The sequence below is a fragment of the Sarcophilus harrisii genome, chromosome 2 (assembly GCF_902635505.1).
Source record: "Sarcophilus harrisii chromosome 2, mSarHar1.11, whole genome shotgun sequence".
Taxonomy (NCBI): Eukaryota; Metazoa; Chordata; class Mammalia; order Dasyuromorphia; family Dasyuridae; genus Sarcophilus; species Sarcophilus harrisii.
Window position 1 is genome coordinate 87,997,552 of NC_045427.1, and position 20,771 is coordinate 88,018,322.

Consider the following 20,771-nt stretch of genomic DNA (forward strand, 5'->3'; position numbering starts at 1 on the left):
ATAACTAAATATAAAAGCAGCATTCGTGTGTGTATATATATGTATATATATACATACACATGTAAACATATGTATAAACTAGGTGGTACATTGAGTGCTGGGCCTGGAGTCAGAAAGAGTTGCCTTTCTGAATTCAAATCTGCCTCAGACACTAGCAATGTCATTCTAGGCAAGTCACTGGCCTCCTGTTTGCCTCAGTTTCCTCATCTGTAAAATGAGCTGGAGAAGGAAATGACACAACCACACCAATATCATTGCCAAGAAAACTCCATGTGGGGTCATGAAGAGTTGGACATGATGGAAAATAACTGAACAGTACCTATGTGTATATTACATGTATATATATACACTATATATATGTATATATATATATATTATGCATAGATATATGTACAATAAATTTAAAGTACTAAATATATGTTAGCTGTTATAACTCAGGTGCCAGGGAGTAAAAGTCAGTAGCTTGAGCCTTTAGTTTTCAGAGCCAATTATGTCTTGGAAGATGATTTCATTGCCTTTTAAGGAAAAACTAGCTTAATTTTCATGGAAGTGAAAACTAAGCTGTTGTTCCCACCACACAGCACCCCACCCTTTAGTAGGAAGGTCCTACAGGTCTTCTATAATAGGGCCTCTTTTTTAAAAAAATAATTTTTAAATGTTTTTATTGAAGTTTTATTTTCAAAACATATTCAAGGACAATTTTTCAACATTGACTCTTGCAAAAATTTGTCTTCCAATTTTCCTTCCTTCCCCCCCACTCCCTTCCCTAGATGACAAGTAATCCAAAATATATTAAACATGATAAAAATATATGTAAATCCAATATAGGCACACATTTATATAATTATCTTGCTACACAAGAAAATTCAGATCAAAAAGGAAAAAAAAATTAGAAAATAAAATTTAAGCAAACGACAACAAAAGTAAAAATGCTGTGTTGTGATTCACACTCAGTTCCCACAGTCCTCTTTCTGGATGCAGATGGCTGTCATTATCACAAGATCATTGGAACTGGTCTGAATCGAATCATTGTTGAAAAGGGCCACATCCTATAGTATTGTTGTTGAAGTATATAATGATCTCCTGGTCCTGCTCATTTCACTCAGCATCAGTTCATGGAAGTCTCTCCAGGCCTTTCTGAAATCATCCTGCTGGTCATTTCTTACTGAACAATAATATTCCATAATATTCATATACCACAATTTATTCAGTCATTCTCCAATTGATAGGCACTACTCAGTTTCCAGTTCCTTGCTGCTACAAAAAGGGTGCCACAAACATTTTGGCACACGTGGGTCCCTTTCCCTCCTTTAAGATCTCTTTGGGATATAAGCCCAGCAGAAACATTGCCAAATCAAAGGGTATGCACAATTTGATAACCTTCTGAGCATAGTTCCAGATTTAGACCGGGGCTTCTTAAAGTTTTCCCACTCGACTGCTTTTCCTGCTCTTTTCACCTAAAAAAATATGTAGATGATCACAGGTATATAAATTATATATATTAAATAGGTATACAAATCAAACATTTACTGATCATAATTTTGTGACCCCTATATTCAGGTATGAAGTGATCCATACTTTAAGAAGCAAAGCTTAAACTATGCTTAGGGGACCTAAGAAATGTTACAGAGAACTTATACCATTTAAATGATTTTAGAGTTAGTCAACCCTGACTTAACGGATGCAAGAAACCTAATACTGGCAACATTAAACAGAGGTGGGAGGAAGTAAAGCAGAAACAATAACCAATATAACAACCCTTTAAATGAGTGGCTGAATATGGAAAAGTGAAGATTAGAAATTCTAAGCTTCACCACCTTTTCCTTGCTTTGAAAGGACTGAATTTCAGATCTAAATAATCATGTCCATTGCTTGGGTGAAGCCAAATCTTTATAATTCACCATGGATTTCAATATAAAGGGATGACCAGGAACAAAAGTACCAGAAACATGAGGGCTACAGCAAAGATTAGGAAACTAACATTTATACAATAAAGTTTGCAAAATGCCTTATAAATATTATATTACTTTATCTTCATAACAACCCTGGGAGATAATTGTTATTATCCCCATTTGGGAATTTATTATCCCTTGTTAAGGAAATTGAGGCAGAGATTAAGTGACCTGCACAGGATCACAGGACAGGTATTCCAGCTGCTTTTGATTGCTCAGATTGACTGGCAAACCACTTCTGGTGATGCCTCTAGAAATGAGATTTCCCTCACCTTTGGGATATTGGAGAGTAAATTATCTGTGTCCATTTGGTAAGGCGAGTCCTCTGTGAATATGCTCTGCACCCTCAAGAATTCTATATGGAAGATAATTGTGGTAAGCTGTCTTTAGGGCCACTAGCTGGGGTACTCCTGGGCCTTCCAAATTGGACATTTAAGCCTTCTCTTCTAGGGAATTTTCCTCAGAACTCACTTTATCGTCAAAGCAGCAAGAAGTTGGATTTGGGGAGTCAAAATGGATTTTCCCTAATAGAAAAGGACAAATGCAAAAAAGAATGAAATGTGTCCTCTTTCCCTTGCTGAGACTTAGATGGCAGCTAGGGCACTTCATGGCTCTTTTTTTTAAGTCAAGTAATCAGGAAGTGAAATTAATAGCCTAAGCTTGCAGGTCACACAGATAGCCCAGCAAAACCAAAGGCAAATTATTCTAAGAACCATGACTAATTGGAGATTCAGTATTAGCTAAAGATAATTTGAATAGATGAATTGGTTAGATGTTACTGAGGATAAATTTATACAAGTTCAGTACCCTACATGATCTGGTTAGCTTAGATCTGGCCACATTATTTATCCAAATCATAAATTGGGCTTGGTGAAAGAATATGGTTATTAAATCTAACTAACTTCATTTAGAGAGCATGTGCTACTTACCAGTGATGCTTTGAGCTGCACAGATTGAGACTATTGTGATGCATGAAGGATATCACAGACTTGTTTTAAGTGGACAAATTTCTAAGTCTCCCAGCCACCTAAGATCCATTTCAGAGTTTATCCTTGGCTTTGCCTTTCTCTCTTTTTGCTTCCACAGGGAGTTGATTCATTTTTATTACTTCAATTATCTCTTGTCTGATAATGAACCTCCAAGTTTTTATCTCTATTCCTGGGGCAGCCAGGTGGCACCATAGTGCATAATGTGCTGGAGTCAGGAAGACTCAATTTTCCTGAGTTCAATCTGGCTCCAAACACTAGCTATGTGACCCTGGGCAAGTTACTTAACCTTGCTTGCCTCAGTTTCCTCAGATGTAAAATGAGTTGATGAAGGAAATGGCAAACTACTCCAGTACTTTTGTCAAGAAAACCCCAAATGTGGTCATGATGAGTTAGACGTGACTAAAAATGACTAACCAACAAGCAACCAAATCAGTATCACCAGCTAACCACTGTTTCCTCTTAGAAATCTTGCCATATCAAATTCAATATGATCAAAATCAAACTTATATTTCTCTCTAAATCCAGTTGCCTCCTTTAACTTCCCTGATTCTGTCAAAGGCAGAATGCTTCTAGTATGATTCTCAAATACTGGGAATTATTCAATCAATCACAAGTCAATCAAACACTATAGATTTATCCTTTAAAGTATTTTTTCTACCACTTAATTTTTTTTTTCAATTCAATGTAAAGAAAGTTTTCAACATTGATTTCTGTAAGATTTTGGATTCCAATTTTTTCTCCCTCCCTTTTATCTCGTTTCTCCTCAAGATATAGCAAGAAATCTGATATAGGTTATACATGTACAATCACATTAAGCATATTTCTATATTGATCATATTATGAATAAAGAATAAGAACAAAAGGGAAAACCACAAGAAAGAAAAAACAATAAAGTGAAAATACTATGCTTTAATTCACATTCAGTCTCCAGAGTTCTTTCTCTGGATGTAGATGGCATTTTCTATCACAAGTCTATTGGAATTGTCTTGGATCACTGCATTACTGAGAGGAACTAAGTCTATCATATCACTGCACAATGTTGCTGTTACTGTGTACAATATTCTCCTGGTTCAGCTCTCTTTATTCAGCCTCAATTCATGTAAAACTTTTCAAGTTTTTCAAAAATCCACATGCCAATTATTCCTTATAGCACAATAGTATTCTATTATACCCATATATCACAACTTGTTCAGTCATTCCCTAGTTGATGTGCATCCTCTTAATTTCCACTTCTTTGCCACCACATAAAGAGCTGCTATTAATATTTGGGTATATGTGGGTACTTTTTAATGTTCTGTTTGGGATATAGACCTAATAGTGGTATTGCTGGATCAAAGAGTATACATAGTTTTATATCTTTGGGGACATAGTTCCAAATTGCTTTCCAAAATGGTTGAATCAGTTTGTAACTCCACCAAGTGCTAATTTTCTCATATCTTCTCAACTTTATCATTTTCTTTTTCTGTCAGGTGTGAGGTGATACCTCAGAGTTTTTTTAATTTGTATTTCTTTAATCAATGGTGATAAAATTGCTTATTCATAGCTTTTGACCATTTATCAATTGGGGCATAACCTGTATTCTTATAAATTTGACTCAGTTCTTTATATTTTAGAAATAGGGCCTTTATCAGAAACATTGACTGCAAAAATTCTTTCCTATCTTTCTGCTTTTCTTCTAATCTTGGCTGCATTTATTTTGTGAAAAAACTAAAATTTTAATATAATCAAAATTATAATTTTGCATTTCATAATGTTCTCTATTTCTTGTTTGGCCATAAATCCCTCCAAAGTTTACCTTGCTCTCTTAATTTGCTTATGGTATCAACTTTTATGTCTAAGTCATGAATCCATTTTGACTTTATCTTGGCATAGGATGTGTGAATTTTTTTTTTTGTATTTATTTCTTCTTTACCATAACTATAATCCCAGAGTTTACTTTTTTTAGTAATTTACATCTTTATTACTACAACCTTCTGTTTCCTCCCATTTAAACTACGCAGAATAGTCATCTTTAAACACTGCTTTTATCATGATATCCCTGTTTGAAAACATTCATTGTAGGAGTCCAAAGCTTTTTGCTATTCCACCAAGTTCAAAGTCTTTTGTAAGACTATACTTTACATATCTTTTTGTACCTAGCCCAATATTTTGTTACATAGCACTTTAATAAATGTTTTTGACCTTTTCTCTTTCATTCCTTCTGTTTATTTAAAATCTTACTCATCCTTCAAGATTCACTTCAAGAGCCAATTTTTACATGAAAGTTTTTCTGACTATTTTTATTCTCATTGATCTCCCTGAAACTTTATGGCAATGTAATCCGTGTCACACTATGTAATAAAATAATATTCTTACTTGATATTCTCATCAGCTCCCATAGAATGAATTATCAATTCTGCAGATTATTATCAGATTTTTTTTATCCAGCCTTAATTACTTTTGGCTAATCAAATATCACCAACTGCCTATTAGACATCTTCACATTCATGAATCATTGATATTTCAAACTCAACAAGTCTAAAACAGACTCATCTCTTTTCCCCAAACTTTCCTTCCTCACCACTTCTCTATTACTACTAAGGTAACCATTATTGTCCTATGTTCCCAGACTCACAATCTAGGTGTCATCCACAAAACTTTAAACACATTCAGCCTCATATGTCCAATCTGATACCAAGTCTTATCATTTTTATCTTTATCACATCTTTCCTATACATCTCCACTTATACAGCCACCAATTGGGCTACATGCCTTCATCACCTCATACCTGGACTAAAATAGCCTGATGGTTGTTCTTCTTGCCTCAAGTCTCTGCCCGTTCCAGTTTATTCTCTGTAACATTTTTTAAAATTAAGGTAGCCTAGGGCACTAAGTTTCAAGCATAATTAATGTGTTGGTCCAGTGGTTGTTGTCGTTCATTCTCAAAGAGAATTCAGAGTGAAATTGCTCTCTTACGTGTCTCACATGCCATGTCTCACAATCTCTACCAGGATTCTAAAGAGAGATTTTGAGAGTAACCTTCTATTACTTCTTCTGACCTTCATATGAGCACTTGCCTTGTATGAGTTCTCCATAAACTATTATTTTAAACAATCACATATTTGGCATTTGAACAATGTGTGCAGCCAATTGGAATTGCACTCTCTGTAGGAGAGTATGAATGCTTGGGCAGTAGCTTGAGAAAGGACCTCCGTACCTAGTACCTTATCTTACCAGGTGATCTTCAGAATCTTCCTAAGATAAATCAAATGAAGCAATTCAGTTTCCTGCCATAGCTCTTGTATACTGTTTAGGTTTCGTAGGTATACAAAAATGAAGTCAGCACAACGAATCTGTAGACCTTCAGTTTGGTAGACAGCCTAATACCTCTTCTCTCCTACACTTTCCTTCAGAGCCTCCCAAACACTGACCTGACAATGTATGTACCAATTTTATCATCATTGTGTACCTGTCTAGAAAGCATACTGCCAAAGTAAATAAACTTCATTCAAATTCTCCATTTGCTATAACTGATAGCTCCATGTATGGATGGTGTGGTGTTGGCTGGTAGAGAACCTCTGTTTTCTTTTTGTTAAGCTATTGTTAATTGTTAAGCTAAAATTAGCACAAGAAGCAGAGAAATGATCCATACTTAGTAGCATCTCGGTCTCAGAAGCTATATGATCAATTTATTAATGAAGTATGAATTTATCAATAAATAGGATCTCAACTTCCTCAGCAAAGCTAAGATCCCACTATAGGGTCTTTCATACTTTGGAGAGTACAGAAAATAGAAAGACTAACATAATAGATGAAAGAAAATATAATTTTAAGGACATTGGGAATGGAAATTAGAAGTAACCTCCTGCTTCCCTTGTGTGACTAAGAAATGCTCATTGTTTCAGTACAAATGTATCTGCAAGGACAGAGATAGAAAACTGGACTTCTTTAAATAAGAAACCAGACATCCTTGAAGGATACTCAGTGGTATAAAATTACTAGATCAAATTCCCTGATGTCCATTTGTCTCCTTCAAGACTAATAGGTTTTTGTGGGAATATGTATAGAAGAATTGCACATGTTTAACATATATTGGATTGCTTGCTGTATGAGGGAGGGGGTGGGAGAAAGGCCAGGAAAAAAAATTGGAACACAAGGTTTTGCAAGACTGAATGCTGAAAATTATCTATGCATATATAAATTTTGAAAATAAAAAAAAGCTTTAATAAAAAAAAGAGTAATAGATTTTCTTGACACACGAATAAAACAGTGATTAACAAGAGAACTGAATTTTTAAACTTAAAAGAATTTAACTTTTTAAACTTAATTTAAACTCATTACAGGTCAGCTAAGTTTCTGAATTAAGTTTAGGCACAAAGTATTATAAATTGGACAATTACTGGACAAAATCAATTATAAATAGGATCAATTTTTTAAAAGCACAGAATCAATCTGATTATTTCATCTCCTGTTAGCTAATAAAGTCATATTAATTCAGTGGTTCCCTATTGCTTTTAGGATAAAATATACAATCTTTTGTTCAGCTTTTAAAAACCTTCACAACCTGTCCCCTTCTTCCCAATTGTCCTCCAATTTACTACTACTCTTTCTGTATTATATAATCCAACAACATCGACCTTTTGCTGTTTCACACACTTAATTCTGCCTTTTCACTAATAATCTCCCACACCTAGAATGCTCATCCTCTTCATCACTATCTCCTGCCTTCCTTCTCAAGGAAGCCCAAATCCTTTGGTCTTCCTTTTCATTGATAATACCTTCCCTCTCAGATTACTTCTTATTAAAATTTACATATCTTGTATATATAAACAGTCATTTTTATGCTCTCTCTCTCAATGGAATGTGAATTCTTTGAGGGCAGACTGTTTTTTGCTTCTTTGTAGCTACAGTACTTGGCATAGTGCTTGATACATAGTAAACACTTAAGTGCTGTGATAATGATGACTACAGATGATAAATTCTAAGCCAAGTGTTTTTATGTAAAAAAATATTTTATTTTTTTCAAATTATGCAAAATTTTCAAAATCCATTTATTTTAAGATTTTGAGTTCCGATTTTTTCTCCCTTTTCCCTCTTCAAAACAGCAAGCAATCTAAGTTATACAGGTACAATCATGTTAAATGTATTTCCACATCAGTCATGTTGTGAAAGAAGAATCAGAACAAAAAGAAAACACACACACACACACACACACACCCAAAGAAAGTGAAGATAGTATGCTGTGATCTGCATCAGGACTCCACCAGTTTTTTCTCTGTTGTGGATAGCATTTTCTATCATGAGTCTTTTGGAATGGAATTCTTTTGGAATTGTCTTGGATCTTAACTGATAGATGAACAATGTTGCTATTACTGTGTATAATATTCTAATTCTGCTCATTTTATTCAATATCAGTTTATGTTAAGTCTTTCCAAGTTTTTCTAAAATCTGCCTTAAGCCAAGTGTTCTTCTTGTGTCATGAATTCCATCAGCAGTCTGCTGATGAACTCCATCTCAGAATAATATTTTTAAATGTGTAAAAAAAAAAAAACAACCATGGGATTAGAAGGCAAACCAACTATAATGAAAAAAGACAACATTTTCCCATCCTAGTTCATGGGAATCCTTGAAATCTATCCACATACTCTGTGGTGGTACATGGACCCTAAATTTAGAACCCCTGGAAAGCAAAGCCCATATTTTATGCTTATGTGTCTTCAACAAAGTGCCTGAGGACATGATATAGATGACTAATAAATAGCTGTTAAATAAATGAGTTTATTGGCCTCTCTCATCCTCTCTACAACCCTTTCATGATTCAACAGATTTTTCTAAAGGGGAATTAGAAGTCTTAAACTAAAATAGAATTAAGCTTTATATACTTAAATCATAACAAAACTAACATAAGCATTTTATCTAACATGTTAGATGACAGATAGGATGATGGGGGTAACTTAAGTAGCACAGTGAATATAGTGGTGGGCCTGGCATCAGGAAGATTCATCTTCCTGTGTTCAAATCTTATCTCAAATACTGGCTATTATCCTGGAGAAGTCACTTAAGCCTCAGTTTCCTCATCTAAACTACTCCAGTATCTTTGCCAGAAAACCCCAAATGAGACCATGAAGAATGGGACATGACTGAACAAAAACAAAGATGAAATTTGGTAGATATAAATACAAAATTTTTCATGCGAGTTCTAAAAATACTGTTGTCCAGTTGTGTTAATAAATGTTAATGGAATTGAATTGAACTAGGGATGATGAATGGACATCCTCCTTAGTGCTGATGCCTTTCTTCATGAATCATTTACATTATAAATATGTACATAGTTGTTGGAATAGTTTATTGTCTCTCCCTACACTGTGATCTCATTGACAGCAGGAATTTTTTTCTTTGTATATTTTTATTATTCAGTTGTTTCAGTCTTGTCTGATTCTTTGTGATTCCATTTTGTGGTTTTCTTGTTAAAGATACTGGAGTGGCTCACATTCTCTTTTAAAAAAAAAAAAAAAACTTATTTATTGGTTTTCAACATTTTTTATGAGTTTGACTTCCATTTTTTTCTCCCTTCCTTCCTACTCCTGTCACCAAGATGGGAAACAAACTGATATAGGTTATACATGTACAATGATATTAAACATATTTCTACATTAGTCATATTGTGAAAGAATCAAAAAAGGGAAAAACCACACCCTTCGCCCCAAAAAACAAAAGTAAAAATAGTGTGCTTCAATCTGCATACAGATTCCATAGTTTTTTTCTCTGAGAAAAACATTTTCCCTCATGAGTCTTTTGTAATTGTCTAAGATCATCATATGGCTGAGTAGAGCAAAGTCTATCAATACATACATACAATGTTGCTGTTATTGTGTAAATGTTCTCCCTTCTGCTCACTTCACTGAGCAGTACTTCATGTCCTGCTACATTTTTCTGAAATCTGCTTGAGATTGTATGTTATTCCTTCTTTGAGCCAAGAGATTAATGTTCAAACAATCCTTATCCCCTTCCTTTCTTTCCCTCTACTGTAACAGGTCTTTTGTGCCTCTTCCTATGATGTAGTTTATCCTATTTTTGCCTTTCTTTCCCTCTCCTCTCAGTATAATCCTTTTTCTACCCCCCTTTTTAAAAATATCATCATATTAAAGCCAATTTACCCCCATAACATCTGTCTATGTATACCTCTTCTAACTGTCCTAATAAAGATACAGTTATCAGGAGTTACAAATATCATCTTCCTATGTAGGGATATAAACAATTTAACCTTTAAATAACATGTTATTATTTCTTATTATCTTTTTATGCTTCTTTTGAGTTTTATATTCAAAGATTGAATTTTCTGTTAATTCTCATGAATTTTCATGAGAAATTATCAAAGTCCCCTATTTCATTGAATGTCCATCTTTTCCCCTGAAAGATTATACTCAATTTTGCTGAGTAGTTAATTCTTGGTTGTTATTCAAGCTCCTTTGCCTTCCAGAATATCATATTCCAGGCCCTCTCATCCTTTAATGTAGAAGGATCTACATCTACATCTTTGCTGCTACGTCCTGATTAATTTTGACTGTGACTCATTGATATTTGAATTGTTTCTTTCTGGCTACTCACATTATTTTCTCTTTGACCTAGTAATTCTGTAATTTAACTACAATATTCCTTGGAGTTTTCATCTTATGATTTATTTCAAGAAGTGACTGATGACTGATATCTTCTTTCTTTTTTAATAATAGCTTTTTGTTTTCAAAATACATGCAAAGATAGTTTTCAACATTCACACTTACAAAATCTTGTGTTCCAAATTTTTTTCCCTCTTACCCTTCTTCCCCCAAATAGCAAATAATGCAATATAAGTTAAATGTGCAATTCTTCTAAACATATTTCCACATTTATCATACTGCACAACAAAAATCAAATCAAGAAGGGAAAAAAATGAGAAAGAAAAAAACAAGCAAGCAAACAACAAAAAAAGGTGAAAATACTATATTTTCTGAGTGCATCCCCTGTCTCCTGGCCCTGGGGACACGCCCCTTCTAAGATTCACCATACTATATATATTATATATATTACTATATAATAGCTATATAGTAAAATATAGTCCACAGAATCCTCTTTCTGGATGTAAATGTCTCTCTCCATCATAAATCTATTAGAATTGGCCTGAATCATCTCATTGCTGAAAAGAGCCATGTGATGGATTCTTTCAATGACTATTTTATTCTGTGATTCAGGGATATCAAGGCAGTTTTGCATGATGATTTCTTGAAAGATGCTGTCCAGGGTCTTTTTTTGATCATGGCTTTCATGATCTCTCCTGGATCTATTTTTCCAAGTGAGTTGTTTTTCCAAATTGGCATTTCATATTTTCTTCTTTTTTTTGCATTTTAAAAATTTTGTTTGATTGATTCTTAATATCTCATGGAGCTATTATCTCCTATTTATCCAATTCTAGTTTTTAAGTTGTGATTTTCTTCAGTTAGCTTTTGTACCTTCTTTTCCATTTGGGTAATTCTACTTTTGAAGGAGTTGTTTTCTTCAATCAATTTTTGTCCTTTCTTTTCCAAGCTGTTGACTTGCACATCTCTCATTTCTTTTCCTAATTTTTCTTCTACCTCACTTATTTGACTTTTAAAGTACTTTTTGAGAGCTTTGGGCTTGAGAATAATTCATATTCCCTTTGAGGTTTCATACTAGGCATTGTCTTCTTCTAAGTTGGTGTTTTGATCTTTCCTTTTACTCTATTAGCTTTCTATAGTTAAGGCTTTTTTTTTTCTTTCTTTTTTTTTTTTTTTTTTTTTAAATACCTATTTCATTACTTTTAAAGCTGAGCTCTGCTCCTGGAGTACAGAGGGTATAATAAAGAGGGTAAAAATAAAAAGTCTTTATTATACTTATTAAATACTTGTTCACTTGCTTTGAAAAAAAGGAAAATTTTTTACTTTAATTTTTTTATGTAAGGCAGTTAGGATTAAATGACTTGTTCAGGATCACACAGCTAGAAGCATTAAGAGTCTGAGGCCAGATTTAAACTCGGGTCCTCCTGATTTCAGGGCCAGTGCTCTATTATTGCACCACGTAGGCTGCCCCCCAAAAAGGAAATTTTAGTCTCAATATAATGAAAACTTTAATACACAAAGATTGTCACAAAGCAGAATGGCTTGCTAATAGGGTATAGTGGTAAAGGTCTTTAAGCAAAAAGTAAGATGACCACTCCTCTTTTAAGTTATAGGGGTAGATTAGATAGTGGGAACTCCCTCTAATCTAGACTTGGTGATTGTGATGAATGCAAGAATCTTTTTCCAAAGAAAGGAATAACCAGATGGAAGGTCATATGCTTAAAGGCCTGTTTCCTCTGTTAACTTTTTTGTTTTTATTTTTTTTCCTTTTTTTTAAAATTTTTAAAATTTTTAAAAATTTTAAAAAAATTTTATTTATTTATAAAAAATTTTATTTATTTATTTATTATTTATTTATAAATTTTTTAAATTTATTATTTATTTATAAATATTTTATTTATTATTTATTTATAAAATCTTTATTTATTTGTTTATAAAAATTTTATTTATTATTTATTTATAAAAAATTCTTAATTTATTATTTATTTATAAATATTTTATTATTTATTCATAAAATTTTTTATTTATTATTTATTTATAAATATTTTATTTATTATTTATTTATAAAATTTTTTATTTATTATTTATTCATAAAAATTATTTATTTATTTATTTTTAATTTTAATTTTTTTTAACTTTTTTGTGTACCAGAGGACAACTCCCACTTTCATATCACTGTTTCCCCTCTAATAGTTGATGATTACCTTCTGAGTGAAATGTAATAAACCCAAGTTGTTACTGCCGACCTAGCAGCTGTCGTTCGGTCATCTCTGGCGCTTTATGATTCTGGGGACCCCAGAACACCACTACTGTCCGTGGCCTTTTCTTGGCAGAGATTCTGCAGTGATTTGCCGACTAAGCAGAAGCGATTCCGCCGCACTGCGCGGCCACCGGGGGGATCCTAACCAAGGCAAAAATCACGGTGGCTACAGGATACGTGAGAGGTTTCATCTACAGAAAGTTCCCCTCTTGTACGAGCATCCTGGGCAGAATTTGAACTCGGAGCTTACTGACTTGGATCTGTCTAGATAAGTTGACTAGAATGCGTCGATAGGACGGTCCCCCAAAGAAGAGCCCAGCGCGCCACCGCGGGGAATCGCTCCGATTTCCCGCAGGAAGCCTGGAAGCGGGGCAGTCCACCCCACTTCCGGTCCCGGGGAAAGGTCACGGGAGAGGAAGGGGAAGGGTAGCCGACGCTCCGCACCGAGCAGAAGCTCCGTCCCCTGCCTCAGGCTTTGATCTAGGAGCGGCGCGCGTCCCCGAGCCGCAGCTTCTGAGCGGCTTGGGATTGGTGGCTTCTAGCCGCGTCCTCCCCGCCCCCCGTCGGGCAGAGTTAGATTCTGATTGGACCGCCAGGTTAAAGCATCGAGGAAGGCGGGAAAGAGGCGGGCCGGCGCGGGGTCAAGCGGGGTCGCCGGCTGCTGCTGGCGGGAGATTCCAACATGGCGGTGCAGCCGAAGGAAGCGCTGGTCATGGACAGCCAGGCTGAGTGTAGCTTCGTCCGCTTCTTCCAGTCTATGCCGGCGAAGCCGCTCACCACCGTGCGCATCTTCGACAGGGGCGATTACTACACCGCGCACGGCGATGACGCGCTGTTGGCCGCCCGGGAAGTGTTCAAGACCCAGGCGGTCATCAAGTATATCGGGGTGTCTGGTAAGGGCCATTGGGCAGGAGGTCGGGAGTGCCTTCCCTTGCCTGGCCTGGGGGATGGGGACGGGGGTCCGGGGACTGCGGAGAAAATGCTCGCCGGGCCTAGCTTCCTTCTCCGAGCGCAGCCCCCGGCTCCTGGCGCGGGGAACACGCCCCTTCTAAGAGTCACCTCTTTGCATTCCCCCCCGGCAGGCGGGGAGTCATTCCGTCCCCTCCCATCTTCCCGTCCTATTTTTCCGGAAAGGCCCCCGCACAGCTGGACTTGTCGAGTTTTGAACCCAGATCCTCTACCAAATTCCCTCCTTTTTTTTTTTTTTTTTTTTTTTTTTTTTTTTTTTTTGTGTGTGTACAGCCCAGAACTACGCTGAGGGGGAGGGGATATGCAAAAATCGGCGAGATCGCCTGCCCTCCGGGTCTTTCCTGCCGCTTCCGAGGGGGCTCTGCTCACTCCGCACCTTAAAGCGCTAAATCTGAATGCCGGGTTTCAGAAAAGGGAGCGGGCAGATGCGTGTGGAATAAGTGAAATCATCGTCCCGTGCTTTTTTTTTTTTTTAATTATAGAATTTTAGAACTCAGACCTTGACGATCATTCCATCCAATCCCTTCATTTTGCAGAAAGAAACATCTTTTATCGGACTGATTTAGGATTTGGAAAATGGTCAGTCAGTTGAGTGGAAGGAATTAGTTCTAACTCAAATGAGGTTCTTACTGCTTTGCTTCTTGTATTGATTGCATAAATTACTTAACTTTATTGAATCTCGAGTTTCTTATCGTAAAATGAGTGGGTTAGATGAAATCCTTCAGAATTGTCAAAATTTTTTTTTTCCAAGTACCTACTATCTCTAAAATCTTCATCTCAGATTCATCTCTTTTTGATTACACTAATGGTTTGTACCGTTACAATTTTGCTCCCCTTTTTTTAAAAGTGGTTAGCTGAAAGTTTAAACAGTTTTTTAATTTAAAAAATGTATTATTATTAATAAAAATATTTTTTAGTAATTCATCTAGTTTCCAAGTATCAACTTTATTACACCAAACATATAAATAGTGCTTTACAAATATCTTATCCCAACCACAACATCCTGCAGAATTATTATCTTCATTTTTACCAGCGAGGAAACTGAGTCTAGAGATAAGTGACTCTCCCAGATTCACAAAGCTAGTTAAATGCCTGAGACCAGATTTGAATTTAGGTCTTTCTGGTTTCATCTGGTACTCTATTCTCTAAGTTCTACATCTAAATACTAGTCTTAGAGGAAATTTGGTAGTATAGTATTCTCTAAATAGTATTGATATTCTGTAGATAGTATTGGCGTGTATTGTTTGGTATTAGTTTAGGAGTGAAGAATAAATATTTTTACATATTATAGCTTCTTGTAGCTGTCCAAATAGTTCTGCAGTGAAGTCGGTTTCATTGTAGACTAGGATAAGCTTAATAAGCTTATCAAAATTTACAGCATAGCTGGTTTTTCATCAGTCTCTTATTCCCTTCAGTTTAAACGCCTCAGTTTTTCTCTGAATCCTCATGCTATTTATTTACTCCTAGAGTTTTCTTAGAAGACTGTCTATATTTTTCCTTTAATTCTTTCAGTCAGACCTCAGCTACTGTGAGCAATGTCTTTGTTCTTTAATCTTTGTTATCATCTGAATCCACCAGGTACAAGGCGCTCTGAATAAATGTTTGTTGAATGCTGTACTTACTTTATTATTGTTATTTTGGCCTGGGCTCAGATTTCATTGTAGAAATTCCAAGCAGGGAAATTTACTTTTTTGATTCTAATAGGCCATAGCTTGAAACTTAATGTTTTATAAAGTTGCTTGGAGCACTGAGGTTAAACACTTTTCTGGATTAATGCTTGATTTTGAAGCTTGCTCTTTTAAGTACTACTCCATACTGTTATCAGTGTTGCACAGTTATTTAGTAACCACAAATATAAGATGGAATGACTGGGCTGTTTTGGTAACTTAAACAATTAAGAATTTGTAATTTAAAGATGATTATGAAACTCCAATTGTGTCAGATAACAGCAAACTGAAGTGTAGTTCTTTCAACATGTTAATGGGGAAATGCTTAAATTAGTTCATTCTTTGTTGAAAAGTTACATCTTGACTATGAAGTATTTAGTAGGTATTACATAGGTATTATAAACATGGTTAACTGAAGACTAGAAATTGGATGATAATGGCTGAATATGAAGGGGTACTGACCCTCCCCCCCTTTTTTAAATTAAAACTTTATTAACTGGGGCAGTAGGTGGCACAGTGGATAGAGTATCAGCCCTGAAGTCAGGAGGACCTGAGTTCAAATTTGGTGTTGACAGTTAACACATCCTAGCTGTATGATCCTGGGCAAGTCACTTAACCCAATTGCCTGGGGGGGGGGGGGGGGAACGACATTAAATTATGAAAATCTAGAAAAACCCCAGAAAACGGGTAGTGTGTAAGAATGTTGTAAAACTTGATTGGGGCCAGGTTGTAAAAGACTTTAAATGCTAAGTAGATCATTTGTTTTATCTGAAAACTTAGAAGGGAGACACTGGTCTCCTTCACTGTGTGAAGAATGCATTTTAATAAAGACCCAGTAAGGGCTTAGCAGTGGTCCCAAGAGTTGAGGTTTTGGCGAAGACACACAAACTGCCATTTCTTTCTCTAACTCATTTTACAGACCGGTCCTCAGGCCATTTCCCTCCCACCCAAAAAAAGATACATGTGTGCAGTTCTTTCACTATACCATTAATTTTATGAATATTTTGTTTCCAAAATGAATTTATTTATTTTTTGAAGCTTTATTAATGCTTTATATTGTTACAACAAATTAATTTCTGAGCATATTTTTTCTTCTTTCCATCAGGCTATACCTTTAACAAAAAGTGGTAGAAGAAGCAATTCAAGAAAAACAACCACCTCATTAACCATGTCTTATACCCATAGTTCTCTGTCTCTGCAAAGTGGGGATGGAACTGTATTTTTTCAAGTCTTCTCTAGAATCATTATTAGTCATTATATTTTATAGAATTTTGGATTTCATTTTCTTATTTTTGTTTTACATATTTTTCTGATACTTATCATTTTGTATCAGTAATGTTTTTTCCTGATTTTCTGAATTCTTCCTTTGGATTATGGTACAAAATGTTACATTATACCAATGAGCCACATTTTGTTTAGTTCAACCTCAGTTAATTTATAAGGTCCCTAGTTAGCCATGTGATATTAGGCATTCATGAAACCTTTTTTGACCCCCATTTATAAAATAAGGGAATTGAATTAGATTTCTAATGACCTTTCTATCTCTGATCTCTTCTGAAAGTCTCCATTATTTAGCTTTCCTGCTTCAAGTATCATTATATATGTGTACCAAAGATCTGTCCAGCCCTAGTTGATGAGACATTCACTATAATGTATCAGATTAAAAGATGGGTGGCAATTTCACAAGTTTTTTTGCCTCTATCTCTTCGCTCAGATACATTAGTATATCGTAGATTTTCTTATGAACTATTTTTCTTATAGTAAGTTTGTTATTTCAAGTGTTTTAGGGAGTAATAGAGTTTATCATGGTTTTCTAAAAAAAGCAACTATTGGATTAATTTCATTTATGGGACCTACTTATGAGGATTGATTTTAAGACTTACTTTTGATTCCAGAAATTTCTGTCCCTGTGCCCAAAATATTCTATTCTCTAACCATTTCTGTGTCCTATCTAGAATTTGACTTTTGACTGAAAGCCTTTCTCAGTTCCTCTGTCATCTCCAGTTTATCTTGTATATAACTTGTTTTCCATAAGTGTTTGCATGCTGTCTCCCCCATTAGATGATGAGTTCTTTAAGACTGTGGAAACTGCCTTTCTTTGTATAGCTGGGCATTTACCACAGTGTATGGCACATAATAAATACTTAATAAATGCTTATTGTGGCATAGAAGTGCCTGGATTCTTCCAAGCTATTCCATTGATTGCAAACCCTAGCAAATAATCCTATTGTCATGTAATTCCTAGTTCCATTATGGGCCCTTCAGACAGACGACTGTTGAATATCAGCAAGTAGTTCATCTCCAGAAAATTTGTGATGCCATATTGGATTTTTTAATGGCCACTGCAGCTTGGAAGAACGGTGATATATGTGCCAGATGAAGGCATTTACAATTGAAATGATGGCTTTTTGGTCTGTCAAGTGGGATGAGTTTTACATGTGGCAGAAGAATAAGGTTAACAATTTATAGAATGTAGGCTAAGAATTTTTATAAATCATGCTAAATACTTTTTGTCTGATTATATTTGTTTTCGAAGTAATGCAACTTGAAATTTCAAATCTTTATTATTTTGATTTGTGAGGACTTGAGCTTTTTTTCTTTCAGCATTTTGTCCGTATACAATTCCAACTTAACCTAAAAGTATTCTTATTTCTCTTTTTTTCTTTAGGTTCAAAAAAACTGGAAAGTGTTGTTCTTAGTAAAATGAATTTTGAATCTTTTGCAAAAGACCTCCTCTTGGTTCGTCAGTATAGAGTTGAAGTTTATAAGAATAAAGCTGGGAGTAAGGCCACCAAGGAGAATGATTGGCATGTGGCATTCAAGGTAATTTTTTTCTTGCACAGAAAAGTAGAAAGAAAAAAATCTCACAATTATAGGGCTGCTACCTGTACCTATATTTTCTGTGGCAACAGTGGTTCAGTTTTTCTGTAGACCGTGCCAGACCATAGCAATAGAGGTAGTGGTGGAAAGGAGAGGGGAAAGGGAAAGAATTTTCAGCAAAGTATTGTCTGTGAAAAGACAGACACTTGGGAAATGAAACAGTACCTGCATTTATGCCAGTGGGAAGATGAATCTCAGTTCCTAAATAAGGGTCATTTCTAAGTCAAGAATTCATAAAGTTGGCTTCTGTCTAAACTGCCATGTATGACGATCTGTGTACTTAGAGTGGAAATGTTAGGTTTACTGTAACTTATTTGATTGGGATGGGAAAGGACATAGCAAATGACTCCCATATCTTTGTCAAGAAAGCTCAAGAATAGTATGGTCCACAGAGTCATGAAGAGTTGGACTTGACTATCATTTGAACAACAATTTTATTAAATGACCTATTTGTTTATTTTTCACTTAGGTCTCAGAATACTCACTATTTCTCTTGGAATATTGGAATTATTTGTCCTCATAAAGTCATTTTGTAAAAGCTTAACTTAGTTACTGTGGTCACTTGTTAAAAAGAGGAGGTGAGTTATAAGAGTTCAGCTTTGAGTGAGGAAGTAGTAATAGCCTTGATTCTCACTGACTACCACATAGTGTCTAGCAATTAAAAAAGATGTGTTTGTGACATCCTATGGGTTTTTTTAGTTGCATAGTAAATAGACTAAAATTAGACTCAGCTACAAAGTTACTCTTGAAGCATATTTTAATGCAAATTACCTATAATTATATTAGAATTTCATTGTAACATGAATTTGGATATTTTAAGGATTATATAACATTCCCTGAAACTTAACTTTATATAATGAAAGCTTTATAGAATTTCTCTGCAATACTAATAGTAAAAATTAAATTTTTAAAAAAAAAATTCCATATATAGTCCTGTTTATAAAATATTTTGTCTACAACAATTTGTGAAATAAATGGAGACTTGGAGATTTTAAATGACTTTCGCATATCGTCCCATTGATAATAATTTTTTTAAATGAGAGGCAGGGAGGGTGGATTTGCAATTATTATGCAATTATTTTTCTTTCTTTTTTTTTTTTTTTAACTAACTAGTTAATCTGAATTCATTTATTTATTTATTATTTATTTTATAATTATAACTTTTTATTGACAGAACCCATGCCTGGGTAATTTTTTACAACATTATCCCTTGTATTCACTTCTATTCCGATTTTTCCCCTCCCTCCCTCCATCCCCGCCCCCAGATGGCATACAATCCTATACATGTTAAATATGTCACAGTATATCCTAGATACAATATATGTGTGCAGAACCGAATAGTTCTCTTGTTATGCAATTATTTTTCAGGGGAGAACATCCCTGAGCTGTGATTTCATTATTGTGGAAATTCTCCAGTGAGGAAACTCGCTCTACCAGGGCAGGAAAGAAACTATATGTGTATATACACATACAGAGACAAACCCTCATTTGTCTACTGCCTTCTGTTAAATTATTAAGTTGTAAATTACTGCCAAGATCCCTTTCATTGATAGTCTAATAAAAGTTTTTTTGGGAGAAGTTGGAATCATTTTTATATTTTCAAGGATTTTGTCTGAAAGAGCATACTTATCCACATGAAGCAATCAGAAAAGGGGTATTTTCCGATTCTAGACCTCTCATAGTGGTTCTTCTAGTAGTCTTCTCAGTAACCACCTGTGACCTGTGACACTGGGCAAGTCATTTAACATGCCGCTGATGTAGTTTCCTTCTCCTGGAGTATTGGATTTGGTTTATAAAGTTCTTCTAGTTCTAAAATTTTGATTATGTTCTGATATTTTAATAATAAATTTTGATGAAGTTTTTCAAGTGCTTCAAGTAAGAATTTTCAATATTCTGTTTTCCTTAATCTTTATTTAAACTTGTTCAAAAGCAGTTGTAGAGTTGCTTGGCAAGCAGCAGGTATTTAATGAATTTATTCTACTAATATTTTAAAATATTTTCTCTTATAGGATTTGTCACTAGGACTTGAATCATTTCAGTAGGAAAGTAAGGAACCCCATCATGAAGAGGGTAGAATATTTTCCTGAAAAACTTAACCAAAATTATGAAAGCATGTCTTAAAATAATATGATTGATACTTTGAGTACATTAGACATTTCATTAGTAAAGTTGTCGGAGTTGGTCTTAGTTAACATTTATGCTTTTGTTCATATGATTTGAAAAATTATGTCTTCTGTATTTATATCACTTGAATTTCCTAATATGCCTTTTCTTCCTCTCTCAGAGAACCATTCTTTTTAGCAAATTATAACAACGAAAAGTTTTGTAAAAAAAATTAACTAATGATATCAACAAAATCTAATATCATATTTAATGTTCTACATTAATAGTTCTCGGCTTCTGCATTCTTGTATTTTTCTTTGGCATTAATCCAGGCCAAGATAATTTTATAGCATACATTT

The 20,771-nt window shown here is 34.8% G+C and overlaps 1 protein-coding gene across 1 annotated transcript in view; it reads left to right on the top strand.

The window, feature by feature from the left end:
• The first annotated feature begins 13,388 nt into the window (after positions 1 to 13,388).
• The window catches only part of MSH2 (mutS homolog 2), a 67,379-nt gene continuing 59,996 nt past the window's right edge, over positions 13,389 to 20,771 (top strand). Inside the window, exons 1-2 of the mRNA XM_031950444.1 lie at positions 13,389 to 13,686; positions 18,098 to 18,252. Coding sequence (XP_031806304.1) covers positions 13,476 to 13,686; positions 18,098 to 18,252 — 366 coding nt within the window. The 5' untranslated portion in view covers positions 13,389 to 13,475. The remainder of the gene's footprint in view (positions 13,687 to 18,097; positions 18,253 to 20,771) is intronic.